Source organism: Lutra lutra, chromosome 16 (genome assembly GCF_902655055.1).
Source record: "Lutra lutra chromosome 16, mLutLut1.2, whole genome shotgun sequence".
NCBI lineage: Eukaryota > Metazoa > Chordata > Mammalia > Carnivora > Mustelidae > Lutra > Lutra lutra.
The window spans coordinates 5,156,135-5,182,967 of NC_062293.1; the positions used below are offsets into that span (position 1 = coordinate 5,156,135).

General features: G+C 58.3%; 3 protein-coding genes across 11 annotated transcripts; 1 reads left to right on the forward strand and 2 right to left on the reverse strand.

Moving 5' to 3' along the window:
- EXOC7 (exocyst complex component 7) lies at positions 1-26,673 on the forward strand. 9 transcript variants are annotated; one of them, XR_007123429.1, is made up of 22 exons: positions 1-159; positions 358-423; positions 1,945-2,129; positions 2,318-2,423; positions 4,593-4,815; positions 6,752-6,919; positions 9,279-9,371; positions 10,094-10,162; positions 11,116-11,261; positions 11,551-11,703; positions 11,922-12,020; positions 12,367-12,429; positions 12,697-12,763; positions 13,458-13,496; positions 14,187-14,252; positions 14,538-14,658; positions 14,886-14,981; positions 15,715-15,778; positions 15,989-16,030; positions 16,134-16,267; positions 16,507-16,681; positions 26,662-26,673. XR_007123429.1 is itself a non-coding variant. In XM_047707698.1 (21 exons), exons 1-21 carry the CDS (start codon positions 100-102, stop codon positions 16,607-16,609), a joined length of 2,163 nt encoding a protein of 720 aa, XP_047563654.1. In that variant the 5' UTR covers positions 1-99; the 3' UTR covers positions 16,610-16,713. The 9 variants fall into 9 exon arrangements, 8 of the variants coding, with proteins under 8 accessions (XP_047563654.1, XP_047563655.1, XP_047563656.1 ...); XM_047707698.1 differs by lacking the exon at positions 26,662-26,673 and having other exon boundaries at positions 16,507-16,713; XM_047707699.1 differs by lacking the exons at positions 13,458-13,496; positions 26,662-26,673 and having other exon boundaries at positions 16,507-16,713.
- Positions 17,572-20,857, reverse strand: ZACN (zinc activated ion channel). The gene is given in 9 exon segments (XM_047707707.1): positions 17,572-17,846; positions 18,272-18,499; positions 18,502-18,736; positions 18,867-18,991; positions 19,718-19,887; positions 20,093-20,199; positions 20,342-20,386; positions 20,541-20,665; positions 20,746-20,857. Coding segments are annotated over 9 exon segments (1,335 nt in total). The 3' UTR covers positions 17,572-17,658.
- GALR2 (galanin receptor 2) lies at positions 22,296-24,879 on the reverse strand. Its single transcript, XM_047707706.1, has 2 exons — positions 24,448-24,879; positions 22,296-23,154 (listed from the first exon to the last, which is right to left on the reverse strand). The coding sequence occupies exons 1-2, from the start codon at positions 24,813-24,815 to the stop codon at positions 22,359-22,361; spliced, it is 1,164 nt and encodes a 387-aa protein (XP_047563662.1). The 5' UTR covers positions 24,816-24,879; the 3' UTR covers positions 22,296-22,358.
- Positions 26,674-26,833: the final 160 nt, after the last annotated feature.

A 26,833-nucleotide genomic window follows, 5' to 3' on the forward strand; every position in this document is an offset into this window, starting at 1 on the left:
AGGGCGGGGCTAAGGGCGGAAGTGGGTGTGGCGGAGACGGGAGCCGAGAGGGCACGCAGAGGTAAGGTTCTGGGCAGTGGGAGCCGCTGGGCCGAGGAGATGATACCCCCGCAGGAGGCGTCCGCCCGGCGGCGGGAGATTGAGGACAAGCTAAAGCAGGTGAGACTGGGGATGGGGAGCAGGTGAGGGAAGGGGCCGAGATCCGGGCCGGGGCGTCTACTCGGGGTGGGAGGGCGGTAGGGCAAGGAGGGATCACTCCCTGCGAGGAGATAGGGTTGGGGGCGAGGCCGTGGGGCCGGGACGCGATGCTCTTCAGCCTCCAGCTTCTTGTAATATGTCCTCCTCCGCTTCCCCCAGGAGGAGGAGACGCTGTCCTTCATCCGAGACAGCCTGGAGAAGAGCGACCAGCTCACCAAAAACATGGTGAGTAACCTCTCAGGTGGGAGGGGCGACAGGCCTCCGGACTGGGGGAGAGCCGGGTTCGAGCCTGGGTGGTGACGGCGGGAATGTGTGGGTTTCTCTAGCAGCTGTGTGGGGTGTCTCTTACCTAGCTCCCTTCCCTTTTTCTGCCCCTTCTCTGAGGATGCCGCAGCTCCTGCTGGCACAGACTTTCAGCTTTCGGTGCGAGCTCTCCGTTCTTCGTTCTCTCCTTCTGCAAACATTTAGCGAGCCTGACTTACATGGGCTGGGTGGTGGTCGTGTGTTGTCCTCAATTCGGGTGATGATCAGAGGGCAAGAGTGGCCTGAGATTCTGAGATTACTGAGGGTAGAGAAAACTCAGACTTCAACCTTCTACTGAGGGGTAGAAGGAGCTTTGAAATCAGAGCTGGGATCTGGTCCTCGCCTCACCACCACCACCACCACCACCACCACCACTACTACTACTACTTCTTCCTTTTTTAAATGATTTTATTTATTTATTTGCGAGAGAGAGCAGGGTGAAGGGCAGAGGGAGAAGCAGACTCCCTGCTGAGCAGGGAGCACGATGGGGAACTTGATCCCGGGACTCCCAGATCATGACCCGAGCCAAAGGCAGACACCTAACTGACTGAGCCACACAGGCGCCCCCTCCACTGATTTCTGTGTGGCTCCTGACAGGTAACACTGAGCTTCAGTTAACTCGTCTACTAACAGAGGCAGTGGCAACCTTCCCACGTGGCTGTGCAGGTCATAGGAGCCAATGCACGGGAGCGTGTCTTGCATAGTGCCTGGTCTGCAACAGGCGCTCACCAGATAGGAGTTTCCTTCCTTACTTCCAGAGGAGACTGGAAAAGCTCATATCGAGTAGACGCAGATTTTGAGTATGTGTTTAAGAACATAATCAGAAAGTCTTCGTCCTTATGTAATGGAGATTCACCCTTAGAGAGAGGGTTTTGAAGGTACTAGCAATGCATTTGAGGCTACTCTGTATGAAACTACTTCCTGTTCAGTCTAGGAAAGCTTCAGAGAGAAGTGAAATTGAGATTTGGCTTCCGGGGGTGGGAGGGAGGCCATCCTGCGGTGATTATCTTGGAAGGAGTTCATTCGATGCACGGTCTGCCTTCAAGTCAAACTTCATCCGGTTTATTTGGACCGTGTGCTATGCACATGGTAGGTGCTGGGGATACAGTGGTGAACACGGACACCCTATCCCTTCCCTCATGGACTTTATTATCTAGAAAATCAGAGGGGCACCTGGGTGGCTCAGTTGGTGAAGCAGCTGCCTTTGGCTCAGGTCATGATCCCAAGGTCCTGGGATAGAGCAAGCCTGCTTCTCCCTCTCCCACTCCCCCTGCTTGTGCTCTCTTTCTCTGTCAAAATAAATAAAAATCTTTTTAAAAAGAAAAAAAAAAAAAAAGGAAGAAAGAAAACCAGAGAAAAGGCAGCAAATTCCGAAGACCTCATGCGTGGGTGGAAGCGGTCCTGGGACAAGCCTGAGTCCTGAAACTGGGCTGTCCCCCACAGGTGTCTATCCTGTCATCCTTTGAGAGCCGTCTTATGAAGCTGGAGAACTCCATCATCCCTGTGCACAAGCAGACGGAGAACCTGCAGCGGCTGCAGGAGAATGTTGAGAAGACTCTCTCCTGCCTGGACCATGTCATCAGCTACTACCATGTGGCCAGTGACACTGAGAAAATCATCAGGGAGGGGTGAGTAGGACCAGAGGCTCGCATTGCTGACACCTCCTGGGCCAGCAACGCTAGGCTTCAGGAGGGAGGGTTTGAATATATTTGAGCCCGGGGTCCCCTGTGTCCATTCTCTTCTCTTTCAAACACCAGTTGGTCCTGCCTGTTTATCTTGCGTCTGCCCAGGCTGAAGCAGCTCTCTTCCTTTACAGCCCCACAGGCAGGCTGGAGGAGTACCTTGGGAGCATGGCCAAGATTCAGAAGGCTGTGGAGTATTTCCAGGACAATAGCCCGGACAGCCCAGAGCTCAACAAAGTGGTGAGGGGCCAGCAGGCTAATGCGGGAGGGAGGTTTGGGCAACACCAGTCCCCGCCCCGGTCCCATGAGGGACACTGGACCTTCTTAAAGGAGAACATAGTGGGAGACACAGTAGTACGTAATACGATATGCGTACTTCAGGCTTTAAGACTTCTGTCTCAGAAATTATAGGTATACGCTCTTAATACATTTTTATAATTAACTCTAAATTACATATCAAATGTAAATCTAACATTTGATTTTTATACGCGTGTTTGTATTTTTTCTGTTGTGAAAGATACGTACTATAAAATTTACTGTTTTAACCACTTTAAGTGAAGAGCTCAGTAGTATTAAGTTACATTGACATTGTGTAGCCGCTACCACCATCCGTCTCCAGAACTCTTTCCATCTTCCCGGAATGAAACTCTTACCCACTAAACACTGTTCCTCTCTTCCCCCGGCCCTTGGCAACCATCATTCTCCTTTCTGTCTCTGTGAACTTGACTGCTCTAGGAACCTGCATTCATGTTTTCATGTTTGAGCTTCTGTTTTCTGTCTTTGCGTTTCAGTATCAGAGGCTGTAGGTGACCAGAGCAAGGTGGGGTAAGGCTGGGAAGTGAGATTTACTCAAGGCGCTGAGGGAAGGGGAGAATGCAGACAGGAGAAGTGAGCCCCAACCTCCCAGAGCGGGAAGAACATTAGAGGAAGGGCCAACTTGGACCCAGTCACTGGGCACACCCTCCTGGTGGCACCACAGTTCTCACCCAGAGAACTGTGTGTGTGTGTGTCACCCAGAAGAGGGAGTAAGCCAAGAAATGGAAGATGGGAACCTGGCTTTTCTCCAACCTAGAAAGCTTTTGTTTAGAGCAGCACTTCCCAGAGTTTCTGCCATCAGGCTCTGTGATGGAAAGGAGGACATTCATATGTCACACTGGGTATGACACTGGCTGGTATCCAGCCCGTGGTCTCTGACCACCCACGGCCCCACCTCCTTGCCTTGAAGGACAGTGGGATCAACACGAGTCACCAGTGGGGACACACCAGTGTCATCAGTACACTGCAGCACGTGGGGGGTCTCTTGAGTTTGGGGTGTCAGGGCTCAGAGAACTTTGTTTTGGGGGGTCACTGCCAAGTTTGGGTTATAGAGCAAAGAGCTGGACTAGAACTTGGGGGTGGGGTGGAGACAGAGACTACAGGAGACGTGAGCCGAAGGTCTCCCCGAGAGTACGTCCTCCTCGTTCAAACAAGGACACTCCAACTCCTTCCTTTCTCATTTCGGAGACATCTTTCTTGAGCTATAATTCACTTGCCACAACATTTGCTCGCTTAGAGGAGGCAACTCAGTGGCTCTAGCATAATCACAGAGCGGCACGGGACCCCTGGAACCAGCTTGAGAACATTTTCATCGCCCAAACAAGAGCCCCGAACCTCCGCTTCTCTCCCTAGTCACACAGCCTCTGCTAGTCACTGTGCAAGGCACAGTCTGCGCTCTGTTCCTCCAGATTTGTCTGTTCCGGGCTTCTCATAGCGATGGAATCATATAAAATGTGACCTTTTGTGTCTGCCGCCTTTTACCTCACATAATGTTTTGAAGATTCGGGCACACAGTGGTGTGTGTCAATGCTTTGTTCATGGTCTGGCTGAGGAACGTCAAATTGTGTGGAGAGACCACATTCGCCACTTGCTGGACACTCCACTTTTTGGCAATTACAAATGATGTTGCTGCGACCCCTCACGTGTTCTCTCTCTTGTGGACGCGTGTTTTCTGTTCTCTCGTGTGTTCTGGCTGGCTGTTTCTTACCCAGTGTATGATTTGCCTATGTTCTCTCTCATCCTGTGGCTGTCCTTTCCCTTTTTTGATGGTGTCACTTGCGAACCGAAGTTTTTCACTCGACATAGTTCCATTTATCTGTTTTTGTTTTCCCTTACGAACCTTTTCTAACAAGAAAACAGAGTAATGGCCCAGCGGGAAAGTCACCGGCCCATGTTTGTGAAGCCCGTGAGTCTTGTAAAACTTGGAGTTTCACGTGTGAACTTACATGTTGAGGGACCACAAGGCAAAGACAGAAGCAGAGAGGGCTTCCTGGTGTTTCCTCTCTGGGTGAAAGGAAGTGAAGGCAGAGGAGGGGCTCCTGGAGGCTGAAGCAGCTGAGCCCTCTCCCTTCCTTCCTCCCGTTGTCCCCATAGAAGCTGCTGTTCGAGCGCGGGAAGGAGTCTCTGGAGTCCGAGTTCCGCAGCCTGATGACCAGGCACAGCAAGGTCGTGTCCCCTGTGCTCATCCTGGATCTGATCAGCGGCGAGGATGAGCTGGAGGTCCAAGAGGAGGTGCCCCTGGAGCACCTGCCTGAAGGAGTGCTCCAGGACGTGATCCGCATCTCCCGCTGGCTGGTGGAGTACGGCCGCAACCAAGGTGAGAGGACCCAGGTGGCAGGGCCAGACGCAGTGTTCTCCTTTCCCCCTTTATTTCTTTAATCCACCTGAATTTTTTTTTTTTTTTTCATAAAGTTTAGTAGGAATACGAGCAGTAAATCTATAGCTTATATGACTGTGTGAACACATCCACGGCTCCAAAGCAGCACTTTGGGGGACTGTGGGCTCAGCAGGAGAATTTTAGGGAGAAGAGGGAGGCCAGTGGACACCTCCAGACCCCTGTGCTTCAGCCCATTTTTTTACCCTGGAGCTCCTTGCAACACATTGGTTGGGAACTGCTGAAATGGTGTATTTCCCGGTCTGTTTGCATTTTTGGATGCTCCAGTGTTCTGAGTATTGATAGATATTCCTGTTGTGAGCATACTTGTGTGGATGCTTTCCTTATGTAGGGAGTTCTTTGGGTGTTTTCTCAAAGACGCAACTATCAGGTAGAAGTGGCCAAACGGTGTAGCAGCAATGCCCACTGTAGCCGACCAATGGAAAGAGCCCAGATGTCCATCAGCAGATGAATGGATGTGTTATATACATTTACAATGGAATACTATGCAGCCATCAAAAAAATAACAAAAAAAGAAATGTTGCCATTTGCAACATGGGTGGAACTAGAGGGTATTATGCTGAGCGAAATAAGTCAATCACAGAAAGACGATTATTATATCTCTCTGATATGAGGAATTTGAGAGGCAAGGCAGGGGGTCGTGGGAGGTAGGGAAGGAAAAAAATGAAACAAGATGGGATCGGGAGGGAGACAGACAGTAAAAGACTCTTAATCTCATGAAACAAACAGGGTTGCTGGAGGGTCGGGGGAGGGATAGGGTGGCTGGGTGATGGACACGGGGGAGGGTATGTGCTATGGTGAGTGCTGTTGAATGTGTAAGACTGACGATACACGGACCTGTACTCCTGGGGCAAATAATACATTATGTGTTAATACAAAAAGAAAAAAGAAGTGGCCAAACAGGTTTGTGACTTTTTTAACGTTGCAGCTCCTCTCCAGGTGGGCGGGGCCAGTGCAAAGAGCCATCAATGGTCCCAAGGCTCTTTCTCCTTCATTAATTTTATTTATCTTAGCTGGGGCTGCCATGGTCCTTTTTAAAAAAATTTGCATGTCACGAATGGCTGAAGACATAGTGTTTTTCATTCACTGCCATTTGTTGTCTCTTTGCCTCCTGTAAATCGCTCACATCCTTTGACCCCTTACTAAGGTGGATCTCGATGTTTATTTATTCTTTTTTTTTTTTTTAAAGATTTTATTTATTTATTTGTCAGGGACAGAGGGAGAGAGAGCGAGCGAGCACAGGCAGACAGAGAGGCAGGCAGAGGCAGAGGGAGAAGCAGGTTCCCTGCCGAGCAAGGAGCCCGATGTGGGACTCGATCCCAGGATGCTGGGATCATGACCTGAGCCGAAGGCAGCCGCTTAACCAACTGAGCCACCCAGGCGTCCCATCGATGTTTATTTATTCTTAAAAAGATGTTATTTATTTGTTTGAGAGAGAGAGGGTGTGCGCACATACCCTGGGGAGGGGCAGAGGGAGAGGCTCATGCAGACTCGCTACTAAGCGTGGAGGCCAACACGGGGCTCGATATCACAACCTGTGAGATCATGACCTGAGCTGAAATCAAAAGTCAGACGCTCAACCCACTGAGCCGCCTGGGTGCCCCCTAATTTTATGTTTTTTATTTCAAAGAACTTTACCTTCAAAATTTAATTAGCAGCTCTATTGTCTTTCTCCCCTCTTTTAAGATGGCTTGATTTGGGACAAGGCTATGTGGGTAGCTGGGAGCCACAGCAGGTGCTAGGAATGAGTTAGCAAACCGAAACGGTGGGCTCTACTACTGCCCTGCCCACTGCATCTAGAGGGGAAAGAGAGGCAGGGACCCAGCTGCCACAGCTGTCCCCCTCCCTCTCTCCTCAGATTTCATGAACGTCTACTACCAGATCCGCTCCAGCCAGCTAGACCGCTCCATCAAGGGCCTGAAGGAGCATTTCCGGAAGAGCAGCTCTTCCTCTGGGGTTCCCTACTCCCCTGCCATCCCCAACAAGAGGAAAGACACGCCCACCAAGAAGCCCATCAAGAGGCCAGGTGAGCCCGCACCCCAGCCCATTCAGCCCCCACCGGAAGGCTGTGTGGGACCTGTGTCGCCTCCAGCTGCCTTGGGGTTAGCAGCGTCGGCCCTTCCCGAGCTTGTCCTCACAGTGACCCCCGGCTGTAGGTACGGAGGACAGAAAGCAGGTGACTCCCCATCTGCTGAGGCTCCACGCTCCGGGTGAAATGCCTTCGTGTGTCGGCCGCAGCCGGGAAGCTAGGGTGTTGCAGGGCGAGGGGCTGCTGTGAGCAGCACCAGGGAGAGGAAGCTCGAGAGCCAGGGGCTGCTTGCACCTTAGCCCACACTGCCAAGCTGTGGCTTCGGGAACACGCCAGGCGTGGCCACTGGGACCCACCCCTCATGACAGCGCTGTGTGGAGAGTGTTTCCTGCCCGTGCCCCTCAGAGAGCACCTGCTTCTGCTCAGGCCTTTAACTGGGGTTTGGAGAAAGCTGCCCTCAGGGGCCCGAACGAGCAGAGGACTGGTGGCCCCAGCAGGAGGTGCACCGCCTTCTCCCCCCCGGCGTGGGTCCCCTGGCTCCTACCGCTGTGCTGAGCCAGCCTGCTGGGCCGCGGCTGCTGACACCCCGTTGGTCTGTCCCTGTGCCTCTCTGCGTTGGGCAGGGGCTGTCTCCCTCCGTGAGGCCGTGAGGCTGCCTGCCTCCGCTGGTCTGGGCTCTCTTCCCCATCTCTTCTCTTATAGGCCCATGGGGAGGGTGCAGACCTAGTCTATACCGCCCCCCAGGTATTGGCTGGCCGTGGCAGGGCTCGCAGTGGGCCTAGGCTGCCCTTGGCTTATGGGCCACGGAGGAAGACTCAGGCTCTGAGGATCCCTGTGCTTGCTGCGGAATTTCCGGAGTTGTCAGCAGCCAGGGTCGGGACTGATGTGGGAAACTAGGGAGCCAGGCCCCTGGGACCCATCTGCTCCTGGCTCAGAGGAGAGGAGCAAGGGAGGCCTCAGTCAGTTGGTAATTTAATACCAATCTCAGTGTCTCCGTGGTCATTGGGCACCTGATGGGTTTGACGGCTGCCCAATCAGTGTCCTCGGTCTGCGTCCACGCCCGTGAGCCGGTGAGCCTCCTCATGGCCCCTGTGTGAGCCCATCTCCTGCCGGCCAGCTGTGGGGCAGGAATCTGATTCGCTCATTAGCAGGACTGCTCACTGAATGGGGAGAACACAGGGAGACAGATGCTGAGCCGGGGCCCTGAACTTGGTCATTAGTAACTAATTGTCACATGGTCTAAACAGAAAGCCACTCCAGACCTTGTCCCTTCTCCCCCAGCTTTTTGGGGAACTGCCAGAACCCAGGCAGCCTCACTTTGTTCTGGGACACGGCTGGGGGTCAGGGGACGCAGGAGTCTCCAGGGAAGATGGACCAGAGTTACGTGTGGGGGCCTCCTCCCTGCTCCCAGTGCATTTTATTAACAAAGCAGCTATCCTCGTTTCTTTTAAATGCTATTTTATCTCCCCGCTTTCCTGCCCTGAGATGTCTCATTCCCACAGGGGTGGCTGACCCCAGAGGCTGTAGGCATTGGGATTTTGTTTTTGTTGACTTCACTTGTGATACTAACTGTTGTTTTTTTCCTCCATGCCGGAAGCATGTCCCCTGTCTACCGTCCTGCCTCCGGCTCTGTGTGGTGGCTTCCGAGAACCCCCAGCCGAGCTTCTGAGTTTTCTCTGATTGCTTCGGGGGTTCAGGTGGCTTTGGTGCACGGGGCCAGGCTGCCTCAGGGTTTCCAAGCCTTCTGTCTTGGGCACCGCTCTCCCAGGAAGCTCAGTCCCGTCTCACCAGCTCCTGGGCTCTGCTTTCCGTCGACCTCCATGTGTCCACGTCCCAGCACTGAGCATGCCCAGGAACTCTGACTCCTACTAGTGTTTCGGACCGGGCCATGGGCCTATCGGCCTCAGGGGTTCCCCAGACTCTGCCAGCTTGGCTCCTCCCTCTGGGTGTGAGAGTGTCATCACCAGCTCCTCCATCCAGAGCCCCAGTCTGGTCCAACTTACATGGCACTCAGTAGTGTCTTTTATTTTGAGCTTCTCCTGATGGGCTTTTTGGCCCATCTCATCTTCACCCACTACGCTTCCTAAAGAGAACTCAGATCCAGAGCGGTGAGGGTCAGGAGCAGAATCAGGAGCCCATGTGGGGCACACCCCGTGCCCGTTCCTCCTTGTCCCTGTGCAGCGCCTCCGGGGGTCCTGGAAGGGGCCGGCTGGACAGACGGCGTGTGGGCATGCTCACTGTTGGGGGGCAGGGTGTGGGGCTCTGGGCGGGGGTGGTCAGGTGGAGGCCCGCTGCTGTTTTCTCTCGCTCATTTCCTAGGTCTTCTTGTCTCCTCTCTGTGTGGCTCTGGTGACAGGGACGATCCGTAAGGCTCAGAACCTTCTGAAACAGTATTCCCAGCATGGTCTAGATGGGAAAAAGGGGGGCTCTAACCTCATTCCTCTGGAAGGTAATCACTCTGTGTTCTTCTCCTGTTCCCTCCTCCTCCACCCTGTGTCCACTCTCGTGGCAGGGCAGAGCCTCCAAGCCCCCAGGAGGGCCACGGGAGAGTCCCTGAGAGGGCAGCAGGGGTGGGAACAGCAGGTCCCTGGTGCCACTCCTTCCAGCTGGCACAGGGGCAGGTGTCGTGGCCTTGGCCTGGTCCTATCTGGCTGATGGCAGCTCTGCCCTCCCTGAGGCTTCCTACCCATTCCCTCCCTGTCTCTGTCCTTGTCTCCTATTTGAACTCAGAGAAAGTTCTTTGTGATGGGCAGCCCTTTCACGCTCAGACCAGCAGTGGCAGGACCAAGCTGGCCTAGGCCTCCAGGCCACCCCCAAATATGGTGATGTGGGTAAACCCCTTGGGGCCGAGCATCAGACCCTCCGCAGCTGCCAGAAGCTCTCCAGAACCTTCCTTGGTCGTCCCGCAGGCTTCTCTCTTGGCCTCGGGCTTAGAGAACCAGCTCTCAAGGACGGTCTGGGGCACTGCAAGTCAGGCTTGAAATGGCTGTTCCCAAGATGGTCCGCGGCAGAGGAGGGGCTCAGAGCCCTCTCCGGTGCCCCTTCCCCTGCCCCCCTCCCCATCTCACATCCCCTCCTGGAGATCGAGGGCTTCTTCCCTGTCCCCGAGGGGCAGCCCACCCGGCCCTTGGATAAACGCTGCTTGTGTCTGTACGGCCGACGTCTCGCTAGGTCACGAGCATGATTTCCGAGTTAAGCACCTGTCCGAGGCCCTGAACGACAAGCACGGGCCGCTGGCTGGTGAGTACCGCAGCCCAGCCCGAGGGCAGCCGCCGCTGCCTTGGCAGAGGTCCCCGGAGGGCTCTGCTCTGAAGATGAGCCAGGCCTGTTTGCCTCTCTCTCTCAAGTCTCTCTTTTGGGCACTAGGTTTCCTTGCCTCTCTCCAGATGGGCGTGTGTGCCTGGCTTTCAGGGCCTGGGCCAAGGGGAGAAGCTGCCGCTACTTGGAAGGTGGCTCCCTGGAGAGCAGGGAGCCCTGACATCCGACTCCAACAACAGCTCTGACTCGGAGCCCGTTCCTTTGCTTGTGGGACCAGGTTGCCTGGGGGTGCCCCCTGCCCCAGCCTCCGCTAGTGGGTCCTGGGTCTCCTGGGGCAGCTGACCAGCAAGAAAGCCCTCCCTTTCTGGGAATCATGGCCCCTTCTCAAAGTTTGACCCCATGCCAGCTAGCCTCCTAGGCCATAGCCCACTGTCTTCTTAGATATTCCAGAAGGTCTGGTGGGGCTGAGAACTGCCTTCAGTGGCCTGGTATTTTCTCCGATGGGTGACCATGGTGCCTGCCACCTTGACGTGGGCACTGCCATTCACCCACCCCTGGCTGTCCTCTTTCTAGTACGATTCAGAATCCTCAGTCCTGGGGACAGGTACACCGTAGCCAAGAAGCCGATGTAGGACTCTTCCCTCTTTATCCCTCCATCCATCTCCCCAACATCTTTAGTACCTGATGCTCTGGGACATGAACACTGGCAGAGCTGAAACTGAAGCCAGGACAGGCTGGATTGCAGCCCTGTTTTTTCCTTCGAAGCAGTCAGGCCTGCTGGAATTCTCTCAGCTTTCTGCCAGAACAGTCCGCCTCCTCCCCACGTCTGCTGCCAGCCTGGGCTGCAGGCCAGGAGCTGGGGAGACCCATGCCCCCCCAGCAGGGAAAGCGGCGGCCCCCAGACCAGCAGCTCAGGGGCACTGCTGTCCCCCCAGGGAGAGACGACACGCTGGACGTGGAGACCGACGCCTACATTCACTGCGTCAGCGCCTTCGTCAAGCTGGCCCAGAGCGAGTACCAGCTGCTGACGGACGTCATCCCCGAGCACCATCAGAAGAAGACCTTTGATTCCCTGATCCAGGTGCTGCCCTGGTCCCCAGCCATGGGGACCCCCACCAGGCTCCCGGGCCCCGACTGACCAGATGTCCCCACACACCTGCCTCTGCGCAAGCTGGGCTTCGGGCCAGAGCTGCCGTCCAGTAGCCTTCAGCTAGAGCTACCCCCACCGTGTGTGTGTGTGGGGGGGTTGCTGTCCCCTGCTGGGCCTTGCTGGCTTCCCCCAGCCCCTCCGGCGGCCCTGACCGTCCCTAGGAGGCACTTGTCACCACTCTGCCACCTCCGTGAGCCACGGCTTTGCTCTGCTTTCGCAGGATGCGCTGGACGGGCTGATGCTCGAAGGGGAAAACATCGTGTCTGCGGCCCGAAAGGCCATCATTCGGCACGACTTCTCCGCCGTGCTCACTGTCTTCCCCATACTGCGGCACCTGAAGCAGACCAAGCCCGAGTTTGACCAGGTGCTCCAGGTATGTGGGTGGGAAGACCCTTGGGGACCCAGGGAGGGGGAACCGCCTTCTCCACCCTCGCACCTCTGCTCCAAAGCTGCATGGAAGCAGCTTCTGCAGAGCCCTGGGCAAGGGGACCCAGTCGCGGGGTGACAGGACAGGAGGGGAGGCCCTGCCGTGCGGGGCAGGGGAGCGGCTGGCGAGGAGCGGGTCCACCCTGCAGCCGTGTGCTTCCTCAGGGTACGGCTGCCAGCACCAAGAACAAGCTGCCCGGCCTCATCACCTCCATGGAGACCGTTGGAGCCAAGGCCCTGGAGGACTTTGCTGACAACATCAAGGTGCTCTCCCTCTCTCCAGGGCCACCCGCGGCCCTAGTTGCTGCGGGCAGGACCGCCAGGGACCGGCCTCAGGAGCTCCTACAGAGGGCAGGCCGCCAAGAGGGGCTGCTGGTCTCCTGTCAGTACCCACTCGCCTCCCTTTCTTTCCCCGGGGGCTCCGGAGCCCACAGGGGTGACACTCCTGCCCCATTTTTCCTGTCCCATCTCTCTAGCCTGCCTGCCTGCCTGAGGGGTGCCCTGACCCCTGTCTACCAGGAGGTGGCACCAAGCGCAGACTGCCTGGGGCTTGGGGTGGGGCCCAAGGCCTTGGGAGCAGGTTCAGAGAGCTGGGCTGTTCTTCCCACAGAATGATCCAGACAAGGAATACAACATGCCCAAGGACGGCACCGTGCACGAGCTCACAAGCAACGTAGGTGCTGCCCAAGGTCGTCTGGGGAGGGAAAGGGGCCCGGCCTAGCCCAGAGCCAGCATGTTGGTGGCAGGATGGATGGCAAAGTCCTTGGCGTCTCCAGTAGGGCAGGAACCCTTTTCACCCTTGCAACCACCCTTTTCACGTGGCAGACCCCTGGCCCTGCACTTGCCGTGGAATGGTCCGAGGGGGTGTGTTTGGGAGGTGATCTCGACCTTGAGGTCCTGCCCTTGACCACCTTCCTGGACCTGTTTTCTCCCCACACAGGCCATCCTCTTCCTACAGCAGCTCCTAGACTTCCAAGAGACGGCAGGGGCCATGCTGGCCTCCCAAGGTACTTGGCACCTCCCAGTGGGGCCCTCTACCCATCCCTGACTCCTCCCTCTTGTCTGGAGACGTGGGGTGACTGGCCACCTCTGGGAGAGATAACCTCAGCCGATGGAGTGGGGTCTAACTGTTCCTTTTCTGACCCGACCTCCCTCCCTTCTCACTCCTTCCGACGTCCTCACTCTGGAGAGTGGCACTCCCTGATTCGAAGATGGCCCGCCTGCCTTGCCCCACCTTCCACATTCCTCCACCTGCTCTTGCGTTCGCCTGTCCTCCTGCTTAGTCACACCACTGACCGTTCTGTGGGCTGCTGTCTCAGGGCCGGCCCGGTGTCTTCCCACTGACTGCTACCCTGGCACTGGAGCTGGGGAGGTTGGCATGGAAGGAGGTTGGCATTTCTGAGTACCGAGACCCAACCCAACTTGTTTGGGTCCCCGGGCCCTCCCCTCCCTCCATTTTGGGGGCGAGGGAGCCAGGAGCGGCCTCTGGCCTGCAGTTTTCAGATCCCCGCTTGGCTTCGTGCTCCCTCACCTTCAGGGGTCCAGCTGGGGTGTGTCCTGCTGTCTGTGTTCTGGCTGTCACGGGGTGGGGTCTGCTTGACTCTGGGGACACGGTTTCTAACCTGTGTTTGCACTTTGCGTCTTTTTCCCTTCTTTGTCTCTCCCCCTTCCCCTCTGAGTGCGCCGCCTTTCACTCCGTAGTTCTTGGGGACACATACAATATTCCTTTAGACCCCCGAGGTAAGCAGCAGGGCTCTGCAGCCCCATCCTACCCCTCTGAGACCCCATGGGTGAGTTTTCTTGGGGACGGAGGCATCTGGACAGACTGAGGACCTAGTGGGGAGCGGGGGTCGGGGGGACATGAGTTTCTTCGGGGCGCTCCCAACTCTCTCTGCTCCCTGCAGGGCCACTTTCTGTCGCTGAGCTTATCCAGGCGGCGCCCTGCCTACCCCCCCCCCCCCCCGCTAGCCCAGCACCTGCCTCCCCCCTCCTTCCCCATACACCACCACCCTCCTGCTGCTGCAGAGGAGCCCAGTATGGCAGAAGGGGGAGAGGCTGTGGGGATCCCACAGTGGGATAAATGGGCCTGGGAGTAGGTAGCACCCGGCATGAGTCGGGGCTGGGGGGCAGGGGGCCTACCGCTCCTGTCCTGCCAGCCTTCCTGCTGATCACCGGCTGCTCATTAGCCTTCACCGTCAGGGGAGAGGGGCTTGCCCTGGGTTCCAGGAAGAGGCTGAGGCAGTTCTCCCCGCAGCAGCAGGAGCCCAGCAGCTCAGCAGCCCCACCCCTGAGCGCCTCTGCGTCCAGTCAGCCTGAGGAAGGCTCAGGGGCCCCTCCCAGGGCTTGCACAGCTGCTCCCAGGGCTGAAGGAAGGCCAGAGAGGGTCCTGACTGCCACCTGGCTGCAGTGACCGGTCTTCTCTCCTCCCAGAGACCAGTTCCTCTGCCACCAGCTACAGCTCCGAGTTCAGCAAGCGTCTGCTAAGCACCTATGTCTGTGAGTGCCGCTGGCAGCCCTGGGCGCCCACCTCCCCGCCTTTCCCTCCCTTCCCTTGTGCCCTCCTGCTGCTCCCCGACCACTCCCGAGCCCTCTCCGTGACCTTGGGAGTTGTAACCTAAGTTCCCGTTGCGGGGCTGAGCAGGGCCAGGCAGAGGGCTCCTGAGGCTTGTGGAGTCTGAGGTTAGAAGGGACAAGGACAAGGGCTGGACTTGGCTCAAGGGCCAGGGACTGGGTAGTCTTGGTCAGACTGCCCTCAGATGTCACCACTCCCTCCCCATGCAGGTAAGGTCCTGGGCAACCTACAGCTGAACCTCCTGAGCAAGTCCAAGGTGTACGAGGACCCGGCCCTGAGCGCCATCTTCTTGCACAACAACTACAACTACATCCTCAAGGCCCTGGAGAAGTGAGTGGCTGCAGAGGGCCTGTGCGCACGCGAGGCTCCCCCCTGCCCCCGCCCTTCCGGGGCCACCTGTGCCCTCTGCCTGGCGAGGCGGGGAGGGCAGCGCTTTGCCCCTTGGAGTCCCAGGACCTGTGAGGCAGGCCCCACGGGTGCTGCTGTGGAGACCAGCAGCCTTTGGGCCCCGAAAACCAGTTTGGTCCCCCTCTGCTCGCCCCCCCACCCCGCCCCAGGTCTGAGCTGATCCAGCTGGTGGCCGTGACCCAGAAGACTGCTGAGCGCTCCTACCGGGAGCACATTGAACAGCAGATCCAGACCTACCAGCGCAGGTGGGCCCCGCCGCACCCTCCCCTCACCCCCCAGGCTCAAATCTTTCACTCACTCTTCCTACCAGGGCTTCAGTCAGAGTGCTTCGGGGGTGGGGAAGTGCTCCCCTGTGGGCCCAGTGCTCCCCTTGCTGTTTAACCACACAGGACGGAGAGGGAAGCCCCCCTCTACCACCACCTGCTCCCTGGGGGCTGCTATGGCAGCCTCTCCAGAGGGTGGGGTGCCAAGGGCGCAGGCTAAGAAGAATCCAGAGGCTGCCTCACGGGTGTGAGAATGTGAGGCTGGGCAAAGAGCGAGGTCGGGAGAGCACTTGAACTTGCTGCGCTCACACTGCTGCTCATCCCCGTCCCTCCTCGGTTTGTGTGTTTCCCTGGTGTTGCTGCGTGTGAGTGGTCTCCCTCCTGCTCGCTTTGTCTGTCCTCTGCTCCCTCCCTCCTTTCTCATCCGCTTCTTCGTCTTTATTCTCCAGGAGATGGATGTGAAGTGCAGCTACTAGTGCTTGTTCAATGTGTTGAATTCTGTTTCCTGTTCTTAGTTTTGAAAGCCACCAGCCCCAACATTTTCTTTTTCCAAGGGAAAATCTCAGTTGTGCTCGGCTTAGCTGTGCCCTAACGATTGCGGAGCACCCCTCCCCTAATAGATCCAGAGATGTACAAAACAGAACAAACCAGCCCCTGGGAAGCAGCAGCCTGAGCTGTCCCTGCTCTGCCTTCTGCTTCTCTCCCCACTGGGCAGCTGGTTAAAGGTGACTGACTACATCGCTGAGAAGAATCTACCTGTGTTCCAACCGGGAGTCAAGGTGCGCAGAAGGCCTGGGCTGGGAAGGGGTGTCTAGCAGGTGTGATACTTTTTGTCGTGTCGCTGGGAAAAAAATGGGAAGAGCGAAGGATGCCTGTGGCCACCACAGCGGCAGGAGATAGGGCTGGGCTCAGGCATTTGGAGAAGGAGCCAGTGGCCGGGCGGTTCTGCTCTGAGGAACACTTTCTCTGCCCTCTCTCACCTCCCCCAGCTAAGGGACAAGGAGCGGCAGATGATCAAGGAGCGGTTCAAGGTGAGTTGGGGTCCCCTCCCCTCCGTGGCTCCCTGCTGCTGTTGCAGGAACACGGGCCTGGAGTCTTTGGGTCCCTTCTGTTTCTACCCTTTTTGGTGGCCAGGGTTTCAATGATGGCCTTGAAGAATTGTGCAAGATCCAGAAGGCCTGGGCTATTCCTGACATGGAGCAGAGAGACAAGATTCGCCAAGCGCAGAAAAATATTGTCAGGGAGACCTATGGGGCCTTTCTGCAAAGGTGAGCCCTCTGCCTGCACCTCCCCAGCCCTGTGCCCTTCACTTCCCCTGCTGGGTCTCTGCGCTGTGCTTCTTCGAGAAAACATGGAGGGGCATGTGGGTGTGGGTGACAGAGCCAGTGCCTTGCGCTTTGCTCTGGGGCCAGACGGGCATCACTCAGGGGCATGCTGCAGAAGTGCCTTGGGCTGAGGTGGAGCTGGGGAGGCTGCTAGCCTGCCCCTGACCTCAGCGCCTGGCCAGGTATGGCAGCGTGCCCTTCACCAAGAACCCGGAGAAGTATATCAAGTACCGTGTGGAGCAGGTGGGCGACATGATCGACCGCCTCTTTGACACGTCCGCCTGAGCCTCCTGCAGCCCCCGCCCGGCTCTGCCTGAGCCTCCTGCGGTCCCTGCCCGGCTCTGCCGGAGCAGCCATGTTACGGGACAGATAAATCAGTGTTAACTTGCCTCTTGGCCTGGTGAGTTTGACATCCTAGGGGAGAGGGACTTTCTTCCACCCCTTCCCTAGTCCAGAGCCCTGTCCCCGAGCCCTCGAGTCCTGGTCTGTGTTTCTTCCTGGACGCCCCCCCCAGACTAGCACTCTCAGAATACCTGGGTTCCTTTCCATGTTAAGGCTCCTGACCCTGAGCCTGCATGGGCCACGTGATGGCTTCCAGACAGGAAGGGACAGAGAAGAAAGACAAAAGGCCACGGCTCCCTCGTGTACAAGAGCAGGAGGGCAAACGGCCCACTTCCCGCCCAGGTCAGAGCTGGGGGTGGGGAATGCCCCCTCTAGCCCAGAACCGTGGGTAGGCCAGAGGGGCGGGCCACAGCGCAGCCTGGGGGCACGGAGAAAAAGCAAGGGGGATTAATCTGCTCAGGGATTGGGCGCAGAAAATGTATTCCCCATCACCCGTGGGCCTGAAAATCCGGGGTGTTCTGCCTCCCAAGCATCCGCCAGGTGCTGGAGCAGGAGTGCCCTCTCCCTGCGCCTCCGGGGTTCCCGCACATTGCAGAAGGAATTTTGAGAAGCTCTGGCCACCCTGCGTGGCCTAGCCCCCACCCCTATCTCCTGGTGCCCAGTGCCCCCGGGGCCCAAGGCCGAGCAACCATAGTTGCAGAAATGGGGGTCACATCACTGGTACACAGTGGCAGGTGACAAGTTCAGGAGTGTAGTGGGGATTGGGCGCAAAGTGGCAGCCCCACCGACTTAGGACAAGAGCGAGCAGCTGAGCCCAGCAAAGACAGATCCTTGAGGGTGACGGGTTTATTTCACACTCTGCTTGCCTGCGATCAGAAGGAAGAACTCGGGGTGGCCTGGGATCCTCTGGGCTTAGGGGAGAGAGTCATCCTCCCTCCCCCTCTCCAGAGACCCTGTCATGACCCTCCCCCTGCAGCCTGGGCCCGGCCCTGTTACAGCCTGGGCTGCCCGCCGTGGGGTATGACCTCGCCAGGGGCTGGGTCAGACTTGCACGTTGCCCACATCCAGAAACCAATGAAGGAGAATTGGCTACACGCTACGCCCACCACATACGCCAGGAAGAAGATGCGGTCAGCGGCCTCAGCCCAGCTCCTCCTTGACCCCTTCACTCCGGGAGCTTCTGGTGGGGCAAGAGACCGGTGGTTTTTCAGGGCTCACCCAGCATGCTGGCCCAGAGCAGGAGGGCGAACCCTGGGGACTGTCAGCCCGTATCTCTCCCTTCCTTCGATTTACAACCGATAAATGTTGGGGTCTGGCCCATTTCGGGCCATCTGGAGCTGAAGAAGCACCCTTGTAGAGAGGCTGCGAGGGCATAGGGTTATCTCTGGGAGTTTGAAGTCATCTGGCCCTGAGGGAAGCTATCCTGGCTTCCTGCTCCATACCTGCGTCTTCCAAGGACAGACACGGGAGCCAGCAGAGTGAAGGCATGGAGCCCCTAACCAGCCTAGGGACCCCCGGCCTCAGCCCTTAGTGGGCAGCCTGCCAGCTCTGCTCCTGGCCTTATTCCTCCCTCTACCCCTGCTCCGGGAAGGGGTCCCTGCCCACCTTCAGGACGTGGCCCTGGGTCCTCCCCTCTCGGGGCTGAGCCAGGGCTGCTCTGGGCCCTGCGGTTGCCCCGGGCCAGCAGCGCAGCCAGCAGCACGGTCTCCATGGTGCTGGCGAAAAGCAGCAGCAGAAGCACAGTGAAGTAGTAAACTGCGGGCGGTGGGGGGGAGGTCAGGGCCAGGCCTGCACCCCTCGTGCCCCGGGAGTTCAGCAGAGCACCCCCCCAGGGCCAGGTGACGGGGGGCAAGGCTTACTGAGCAGCGGGTTGCAGGAGGAGGAGCTGGGCAGGGCCTGCACCAGGGAGGAGTGAAAGACAAGGTAGCCCAGGAGCAGGGTCACCTTGTAGGCGATGCGCTCAGTGGCCCGGAGGGGCAGCAGCCCCCCACACATGTCCGCCAACAGCAGCGCCTCCCCAGGGACCAGCAGAGCTATGATGGCCTTCAGCGCTGTGTTCTGCAGGCGCAACTGGAAGGAAGACAGGGCTTTGTGGGAGGGCGCTTGGGGTCTGGGAGGCTGAAAGGCGGCACTGTGGCCTGTGACCACAAGCTTCATGCCTCACCCCCCCAACCAGCTCTGTCAGCCACACCCAACTCACCGTCACCTGGAAGCAGGGCACCAGCTGCTGGGGTGGGACCTGGGTCTTCAAGTCCCGAACGACGTATTCCCTCTTGACACTCACTATCTCATTCACTGCTCGGGCCCGGAACTCCAGCTCTAGCACTGGAAGGAGGCAGGGGAGAGTGGGCAAGGAGGAAGGAGGTGGTCCCGGCCCCTCCCCGCTCTCTTTCAGGGAGTACGTGCCAGGGACCAGCCGGCATCCAGGGCTGGTGGAGACTTCTGATGGTGGCTGGAGGCAGACCAGGAGGTGAACACACTCTGTGCGCGGGCTGGGCATCCCCCCCACATTCTCTCCAGCCAGGGGAAGGGCCTTCTCAGATTCAGAGGTGAATTTTCATTGTGCAACTAAATGCACTTGGCCCCCACTTTTTGGAGGGGGCCGTGGTCTGGACTCCACCAGCATATCCGCTCACACCTGCGATGTTAGCCTCGGGGCGGCAGCTGTAGTATTTCCCAGGGGAGAGGGATGTGAGGCAAGGGTGGGGGTTCTGGCCGAGCTGGACGTCACCGCTGGGTCTGTGGGCTAGTTACTGGGTGGGTGCAGCAGCCTCGGGCTCTGGGCTTGACACGAGCGGCCCAGCCGTTGAGGGCAGCTGCTGTGGGGGGCCGCAGCCCGGAGCAGGGGAGAGCTGGGAGGCGGGCCACTGTTGGGGAGGTGCACAGGAGAAGTGTGCTGTCTGCTCTAGGATCTCTCCAGCTCCCCTAAGCCTAGGGTGGACCGGTGTGAACACAGGCCGGCTGCCCCCATGTCATGTCCGCTGGAGGCCAGAGGCTTCCCCTCCTCTTCCCTACCCTCCATACCACCCCCAGCTCCTGTCCCGTCAGCACCAGTGTTGCTGAGAGCATAGAAGCTGAGGTTGCAGTCGCTCTGGTCCCTGGGGAAGTGGAGGAGTTCAAAGTCACAATTGGTCTCCGTGGTGAGGGCCAAATACAGGTCGACATGTCCGTCGGGGTCCACTCGGGCCCGCGGGCTCTGGTCCTGCCAGTCCACCCAAAGCCTGTTGGTGAGGGGAGATAGCGCAGCTGAAGGCTTGGTCATTTCTCAGAAGGGGGAGGTAGGGGAGACCCCAGCCTGGCCCAGCAGCCCTCTCCTGCCATCCCGGTTCCAGAAGGGTGAGGGGGACGGAGGCAGAGGGGTGTGCCTGTGGTCTGTGGGCCACCAGGGAGGGGGCCTCCTGGCATGAGAACTCTCGCCTCACTTACGCCTCCTGAATAGTGAGTCCCGGAGTCCAGAGTGAGTCCCAGGGCAGTGTGACCGCATGCTGTGGGTGGACACTTGTGTTCCAGGCCAAGCGAGTGTCCAGCCAGGACTGGGGACATAAAGAAGCCACTAAAGCTCCCGCTCCCATATATATACAAGCCACTTGGCTTGGCTTTGATGAAGACCCGTACTTCTGAGCTGGACAAAGAGAAGGTTCTCCCATCCCACCTTCCCTGCCCCTCGGCACTCACCAGCCGAAGCAGCAGCGTGGAGGACACTGTGTACTTCAGGATGTCCTGAGGGAGGGGGCAGTGTGTCACCCGGGGGTCAGCGCTATGGGACAAGAGAAAGCAGGAGCCCCCCCCCCCCCCACACTGGCTGGGGCTGTCCTGGCCCATCCCCAACTCAGCGCCTGGGCCCTGCTTCCCTCCATGGCCAGAGGACACTTACCACGTTAAATACATTGGACACGAACACTTGCACATCCACGAGCAGGGGTGCACTCCCATTGTTTGGAATCTGGATGGTTTCCTGAACCTCCTGGGGCCAGTTGAAGTCGAAGAAGGATGGCCAGGCTGAAGGAGGTCAAGGTCATTTGGGTGGGTCCCTTGGGATCCAAATCCCAAAGCTTAAGGACTTTACACTCTCCACCTACCAACTGTTGGCGAGTGAGAGCCACGCCCCTGGACCAAGGGCCCCCAGGAGCTGAGCCTAAGGAAGGCCGAATGGAGCAGCAGGAGCTGCAAGGCCATGGTCAGTGGCTGCATGGAAGGCTGGATGGAGCCGCAGAGCCCAAACTGCAGCCTCAGTTCCAGCTGCTTCTCTGGGAGACTGGGCAGTTAGGGGCAGGTGCTCTGTGCAAGGCTCTGGGCCCTTGGAGCTGGGGTCCCACCCCAGGGTTCCGCAAACACCTGAAGACAAAGCACAGGACCCAGCCCTGCCCACCCTGCACCTGCCTAGGCTTCCCTGCCCCGCTCCATTTCCACCACCTGGAATCTGCCCCTTTCAAAGACTGCCAAGAGGACCGGGTGGGCACAGATTCCACCCCTCCAACACAGACACACACACACACACACACACACACACACACACCCCTTTCCCCAACCCAGTCCTTCTGATCTGGGCAGATGCCACAGGGCTTCCTGTGTGTCTGTAGCGGGTCCCTACCTGATTAAATAGTCAAGCCCTTGCCTAAGTGCCCTGCTCTCAACATCGTGAGGTCCGTACGCCTTTGAGAGTTTTCCTGCCTCCCCTCAAACACTGAACTGATTTCACGTAAAAAGCCTTGAAAGGCTCAAGAACTCCAGGAGCAGGGCAAACCTAGGGCAGGGTAGAGGCTAGCTCAGGAGCAGAGCCCTGTAGCATTCCCACTCCAGCCTAGCGGTGACTTAGAACTGCTCCTGGGGGCCCTGGAGGAGGACTGGTGGGGGAGGGGGCGACTTTCCTGGCCCTTTGGAAATGCAGACCTGACCTCACATAGCTGAAGGGAGAGAAGGAAACCTCAAGGCCAAAAGTGGGTGGGCATGGGTTGGGCTGGGGACACTCAGAAGGGGCCCCAGAGAGCTGGGAGCAGGGAGGGACCGGCCACTTGCTGGCACATCGGTGTTCCTGGGAACACACATGGTGTCTACGCCTGGCCATCAACTCACTTACCAGGGCACTTAAACACTCCGCCTGCCTTTGTCCCATGCACAGGTGGCTACTGGTTCCGTGATCTACAAATACCCCGAGAGGGGGCGCCTGGGTGGCCCAGTGGGTTAAGCCTCTGCCTTCAGCTCCGGTCCTGGGATTGGGCCCCACATCGGGCTCTTTGCTCAGCAGGGAGCCTGCTTCTCCCCCTCTCTCTGCCTGCTGCTCTGCCTACTTGTGATCTCTCTGTCAAATAAAATCTTTTAAAAAAAGAAAATGAAAAACAAAAACAGGAGAAAAACAAATGCCCAGTGCCTCTGGTTGGCCATGGCAGAGGTCCTGGGCCGTCCTGCTCTTCCCCCTCTCAGGGATTTCTACGGGGACTTTCACTCGGCTGCCTTCCGTGCGGGCCACCCTCCTTCCCCGTGGATCAGCAAAGCACCGTGCACCCATCCAACCGGAGCTCCCCTGTGAAGTCCCAGAGGCTTCAGACCACGGAGCCTCATAAGATATGCCAAGACACAGCACCTGACTGCATGGGAAAAGTTTTGCGTATTTTATTAACAATTAATTCCTTCCCCCATCCCCCGACCTCTCACTCCAATCCTTTTAACACCAAAGCATACTCGCCAAGTGTCCTCAGGTCGTATTAACTGTCGGGATGCCGCTGGAGTCATTTTGGTCCCGCCAGGACGGGCCGGGTACCAGGCTCAAGGCCGGGCTGCTGAGAGTCGCCAGCACAGGGGCGGAGGTCCCGGCCGCCTCGCTCACGTGCGTCAGGTCCGTGGACTCGCGCTCCAGCACGCTGCTGCCGCGGGTGCCCGGCGCCGCGATGCACACACGGCCCGAGGCTCTGCGCGGGGCACGGCGCAGCAGACCCGCGCAGATCTTGCGGAAGCCCTTGCGGAAGTGCTTGGAGACCAGCGCGTAGACGATGGGGTTGACACAGGAGTTGGCGTAGGAGACCAGGTGCGAGAGGATGCGCAGCGCGTAGGTGGCGGGCGTAAGCGGGAAGCGGCCGAACCACACACACAGGATAAGCGCGTGGTGGGGCATCCAACAGAGGCAGAAGAGCGCAGCCACGATGATGATCATGCGCGTCACCTTGCGCTTGGCGCGCCGGGCGCTGGAGCCGGCGGCCACCGGGTCAACGACGCGCCAGAGGTAGCGCAGGGTGCGCGCGTAGGTCAGGCCGAGCACCAGCATGGGCAGCAGGTAGCTGAAGACAAAGGTGCAGAGGTCCATGGCGCGGCGGCGCGGCGCGCTCCACGCCGGGTGGCACACAGTCAGGTTGGCCAACTGCGACTGGCGGTAGTAACTCAGGTAGGGCCCGGAGAAGAGCAGCGACAGCCCCCAGATGAGCCCGATGGCAGCCAGCGCGTTGCGAGGCGTGCGCAGCTCGCGGGAGTGCAGCGGATAGCGGATGGCCAGATACCTGTGGGTCGGGCCAGGAAGGGAGACGGGTGAACAGGTGGATTCACGGGGGTAGGGTCGGACCCTTACACCTCGAAGCCCTCACCCTCTCTCGAGGAAGGTCCCTAGCGCACGGTCGCACCGCACCGGAGCTGCTTTCAGATGTGGGGCGGGACCGGGCAGCAGGAACGACCAAGCGAGCGTGTAGGCCACTCATCTGCTCCATGACCACAGTCAGACTCCACCCGGGAAGGCACCCGGAGGCTGAACCGGCCTCGGAGCTCCGGGAGGCTGCGATTACCCACCAGTGATGGTGTCCGGAGACGTAGGTCCCAGGCGCCTCGAGGCTGTAGCGACAGCCTGGAGACTTCGCCAGGTACTGCGAGGGAATTCCTTAGAGGAGCCGCCGCTCTATGGGTCCCACCAGCGTTCTCGGAACCGACACACTCCGCGCTCAGTGGAACTGCGGGGTATGTGGGGGAGGTGGCCTCACCTTGCTGCCTGTCCAGGGGAGGTCAGTTGGACGTGGGGGTAGAAGGGGCCAGGGAGATACTGGAGTCAGTCCCAGATTTCCTCCCCAGGACTCATCCAGGAGCTTCCAAGCTCCAACAGGGACGATAAAGGAGACCCTCTGGATCTCCCCTCTCTCTTGGCCTGAAGGTGGGGGGCAAGGGGGGTGGGGGTCTAGGGACCCTTGGGCGTGTTCGCTTGAACTTTGGCATGGGCTCCTGCGAAGGACCCAAATTCCGCAATCGGGACCAGAGACAACTGCACCGAGCCACAAGCAAACCGTGGACTGAATGGAGGCTAGTGAGGTGGAGGCGCCTGGGTTTGACGCCAAATATACAGACCGTTGGCTCCACGCACACGATTACAGGCTGGGGGACTCTGAACAAGTCGCTTCTGGACTCGATCTCATCTGTAAATTGGGCACAGTAATCCCTCCCGCCCCAGCTTCACAGGGGCACCTGGCTCAAGCGAGACGAAGCACGCAAAACCACAATGTGCCCGGAAACGCCGCGCTTGGTCGGGCAACGGGCAACGGCGGCGCTGGAGAGCCGAGGTCTGCAGCGTGGAGCCAGCGAGGACGCACCTAACGGAGGGACACCGCAGTCCCCTATTCTTATTCCTCTCTTTCCTTCTCCACTCCTGCTTGTCTTTCACTCTCTCCCGGTCCCTTTGCCTTCTTCGTGTCCTTTTCTACTCTCTGCGCGCCCTCCACCTTGAGCCTCGAGTCCCGCCTCTCTTCAACAGCCCCTACCTGGGTGCCGGACCACCCGCTCCCGCCCCCGGGGCCGCAACGGCGCTCGCTCACCTGTCCAGGGAGACCGCGGCCAGCGTGAAGCTGCTGGCGTACATGGTGAGAAAGATGAGGAAGTGCACGGCCTTGCAGAGCAGCGAGCCGAACACCCAGCCGTCCAGGGTGTAGATGGTGGCCTGGAAGGGCACGCAGCACACGATGAAACACAGGTCGGCCACGCCCAGGTTGAGGATGAACAGGTTGGTGGTGCTCACCGCCTGGCCGCCGCGCAGCAGCACGGCCAGCACCAGCGCGTTGCCCACGGTGCCCACCAAGAAGATGAGCGCGAACAGCATGGGCACGATAACGGCCTCGGGCTGCCAGCTGTCCCTGCCGCCCGCCTCACTCGCGTCCTCAGCCCCGGGGCCACCCGAGCCATTCATGGCGGCCCCGACCCCGAGGCTGCCCGGGCTCCTGGCGCCGTCTGAGTTCTGGCGAGCGCGCAGCTCCCGCGGCTCCAGCCGCTGCAGCGCCCCGCGCGAGTCGCCGGAGCTGCGGGCGGAGCGAGTCTCTCCTGGCTGGAGGTGGGGGTGCGCCGGGGTCAGGGGGAGGAGCGAGGAGCCGGAGGGGTGGGGTGGGCCCCTCAGCAGCCGGCCGCGCGGGGGGAAGGGCTGTGCGGTGGCCCACGCCGGGGACAGGGGCCGCGCTGGTGCCTGCTCCTCCGCCCGCCCGCGTCGTCCACGCGCTCCAGCCCCCGGAGCCGGTCTGTGCCGCGCTGCTGAGCCGCGAACTGACCTCCGGGCTGAACGCGGGAGTGGCGGGGGACGGACCCCTGGGGCTTGAGTGTGCGCTGGAGAGCCGGGAGCGCCCTCCTGGGACCGCGCAGACCTCTCCCGCAGCCTGGCCCGCGCGCGGGGCCTCCCGGGGGCTGGCTTGGGCGGGGGGGGGGGGGGGGGGGGGCTAAGGGATGGCGGGCAAGTGACAAGGGACGCAGGTGGACCGAGGGGCCGCGGCTTTCCACAGCTGGTGAAGGGGACGGCACTGCCGCGTGCCGCGCGCCCCTTCTGTGTGCCAGTCTCTGTCCTTGGCGCTGGGCCTCAGTACTGTGGGATGGTAGTACCTCCTGGGAGGACTCTGGTGAGCATGGAACGAGGTGTGTGGCCTGAAGCCAGTTAGCTGAATTTCACTCAGTGAATCAAATTCCTGTCTCCTTGCCGGAGTCAGAGATCCAAAAAGGGAAAACATGAAGGAAATACAAGATAGCAGAGTTCCGTCTCCAGGAGCATCTACCGGCATGGGTGTTTAGATTGCAATAAAACAAATAATTGTTTCTAATTTTGACATATTAAGCATCCAGCCCTTGCCACTGGGAATCATTGCTGTTTCTATAGAATGACCCACATCCCCCGCTCTGTGTTCACCTCTAAAAATCATCACCTGCTGCCACTGTAGCTTGATCTCGGCTTCACCTTTCCCTGGCCTGTTCATTGGGTCCCAGTGTGGAACATTCTTGTTCCTCTCCACCCCCCCCAACCCCCTCCCCAGGATTGCAGCTCTGAAGCCCTACTCTTACTCCTTTGAGCAGGGAACACTTATCCATACCCCTGCCCTGCCAGACTGTTCACCAAATAGAAAGACAATAGCAGTTCATAATTATGAGACGCTTGCCATTCATTCATTCAGTAAGCATTCATTAAGCACCTACCCCTTTCCAGACATTGTTCTGGGTCCTTAGCATATACCTGTGAGCTCTAGAAAGATCAAGGCCCTCCGTGAACTTCCTTTTAGCAGAGGAGACAGACAATAAACATAACTCAAGGAAGTTATTAACCTATTACAAATTGATAAGTACTTGCAGGAAAAATAGATTAGGGTAAGGGAACTGGAAGTACCATGGTGGTGGAGATGGTGCAATTTAAAATTTGGTAACCGGGGTAGCTCAGTCGGTTGAGCGTCTGACACTTGATCTCAGCTCAGGTCTTGATATCAGGATGGTAAATTCAAGCCCCACACTGGGCTCCATGCTGGGCAACGAGCTTACTAAAAATGAAGAAAAGAAAAGAAATTAAAATAAAATAAGGTGGCCAGGCAGACCTCATTAGGAAGGTGATATTTGAACAAAGACTTGAAGGAGCTGAGGGACCTAGAGTAGCAGAATTCTATAGGAAGAACATTCCAGACAGAGCGGTCAGTGCTAAGATCCCAAAGCCAGAGTGTGCCTGTGTCCCTAAATAAGGAAGTTCCTATGGCTTGAGTTGATGAAGAAGAAAGAGATCGGCAGGAGAGGAGGTGACAGACATGACATCAGGGCTTTTTTCATTGCAAGGAACATGGCTTCTAGTCTGAGTGAAAAAAGGAGCCACTGCCGAGCTTTGACTAGAGGACTAACACCACCTGACTTAAAAATCTTTAGTGAAATACAATCCCCATACCGCACATTTTACCCAATTAAAGGTGCATT

Bases quoted from the DNA above. Each gene is read 5' to 3' on its own strand.
- GALR2 (XM_047707706.1), bottom strand. From the start codon at position 24,815: ATGAATGGCTCGGGTGGCCCCGGGGCTGAGGACGCGAGTGAGGCGGGC. The intron at 23,155-24,447 runs GTGAGCGAGCGC...CCCGACCCACAG, and splicing joins GCCGCGGTCTCCCTGGACAG to GTATCTGGCCATCCGCTATC.
- EXOC7 (XM_047707698.1), top strand. From the start codon at position 100: ATGATACCCCCGCAGGAGGCGTCCGCCCGGCGGCGGGAGATTGAGGAC. The intron at 11,262-11,550 runs GTGCTGCCCTGG...CTGCTTTCGCAG, and splicing joins CCTTTGATTCCCTGATCCAG to GATGCGCTGGACGGGCTGAT. The intron at 14,659-14,885 runs GTGAGTGGCTGC...ACCCCGCCCCAG, and splicing joins ATCCTCAAGGCCCTGGAGAA to GTCTGAGCTGATCCAGCTGG.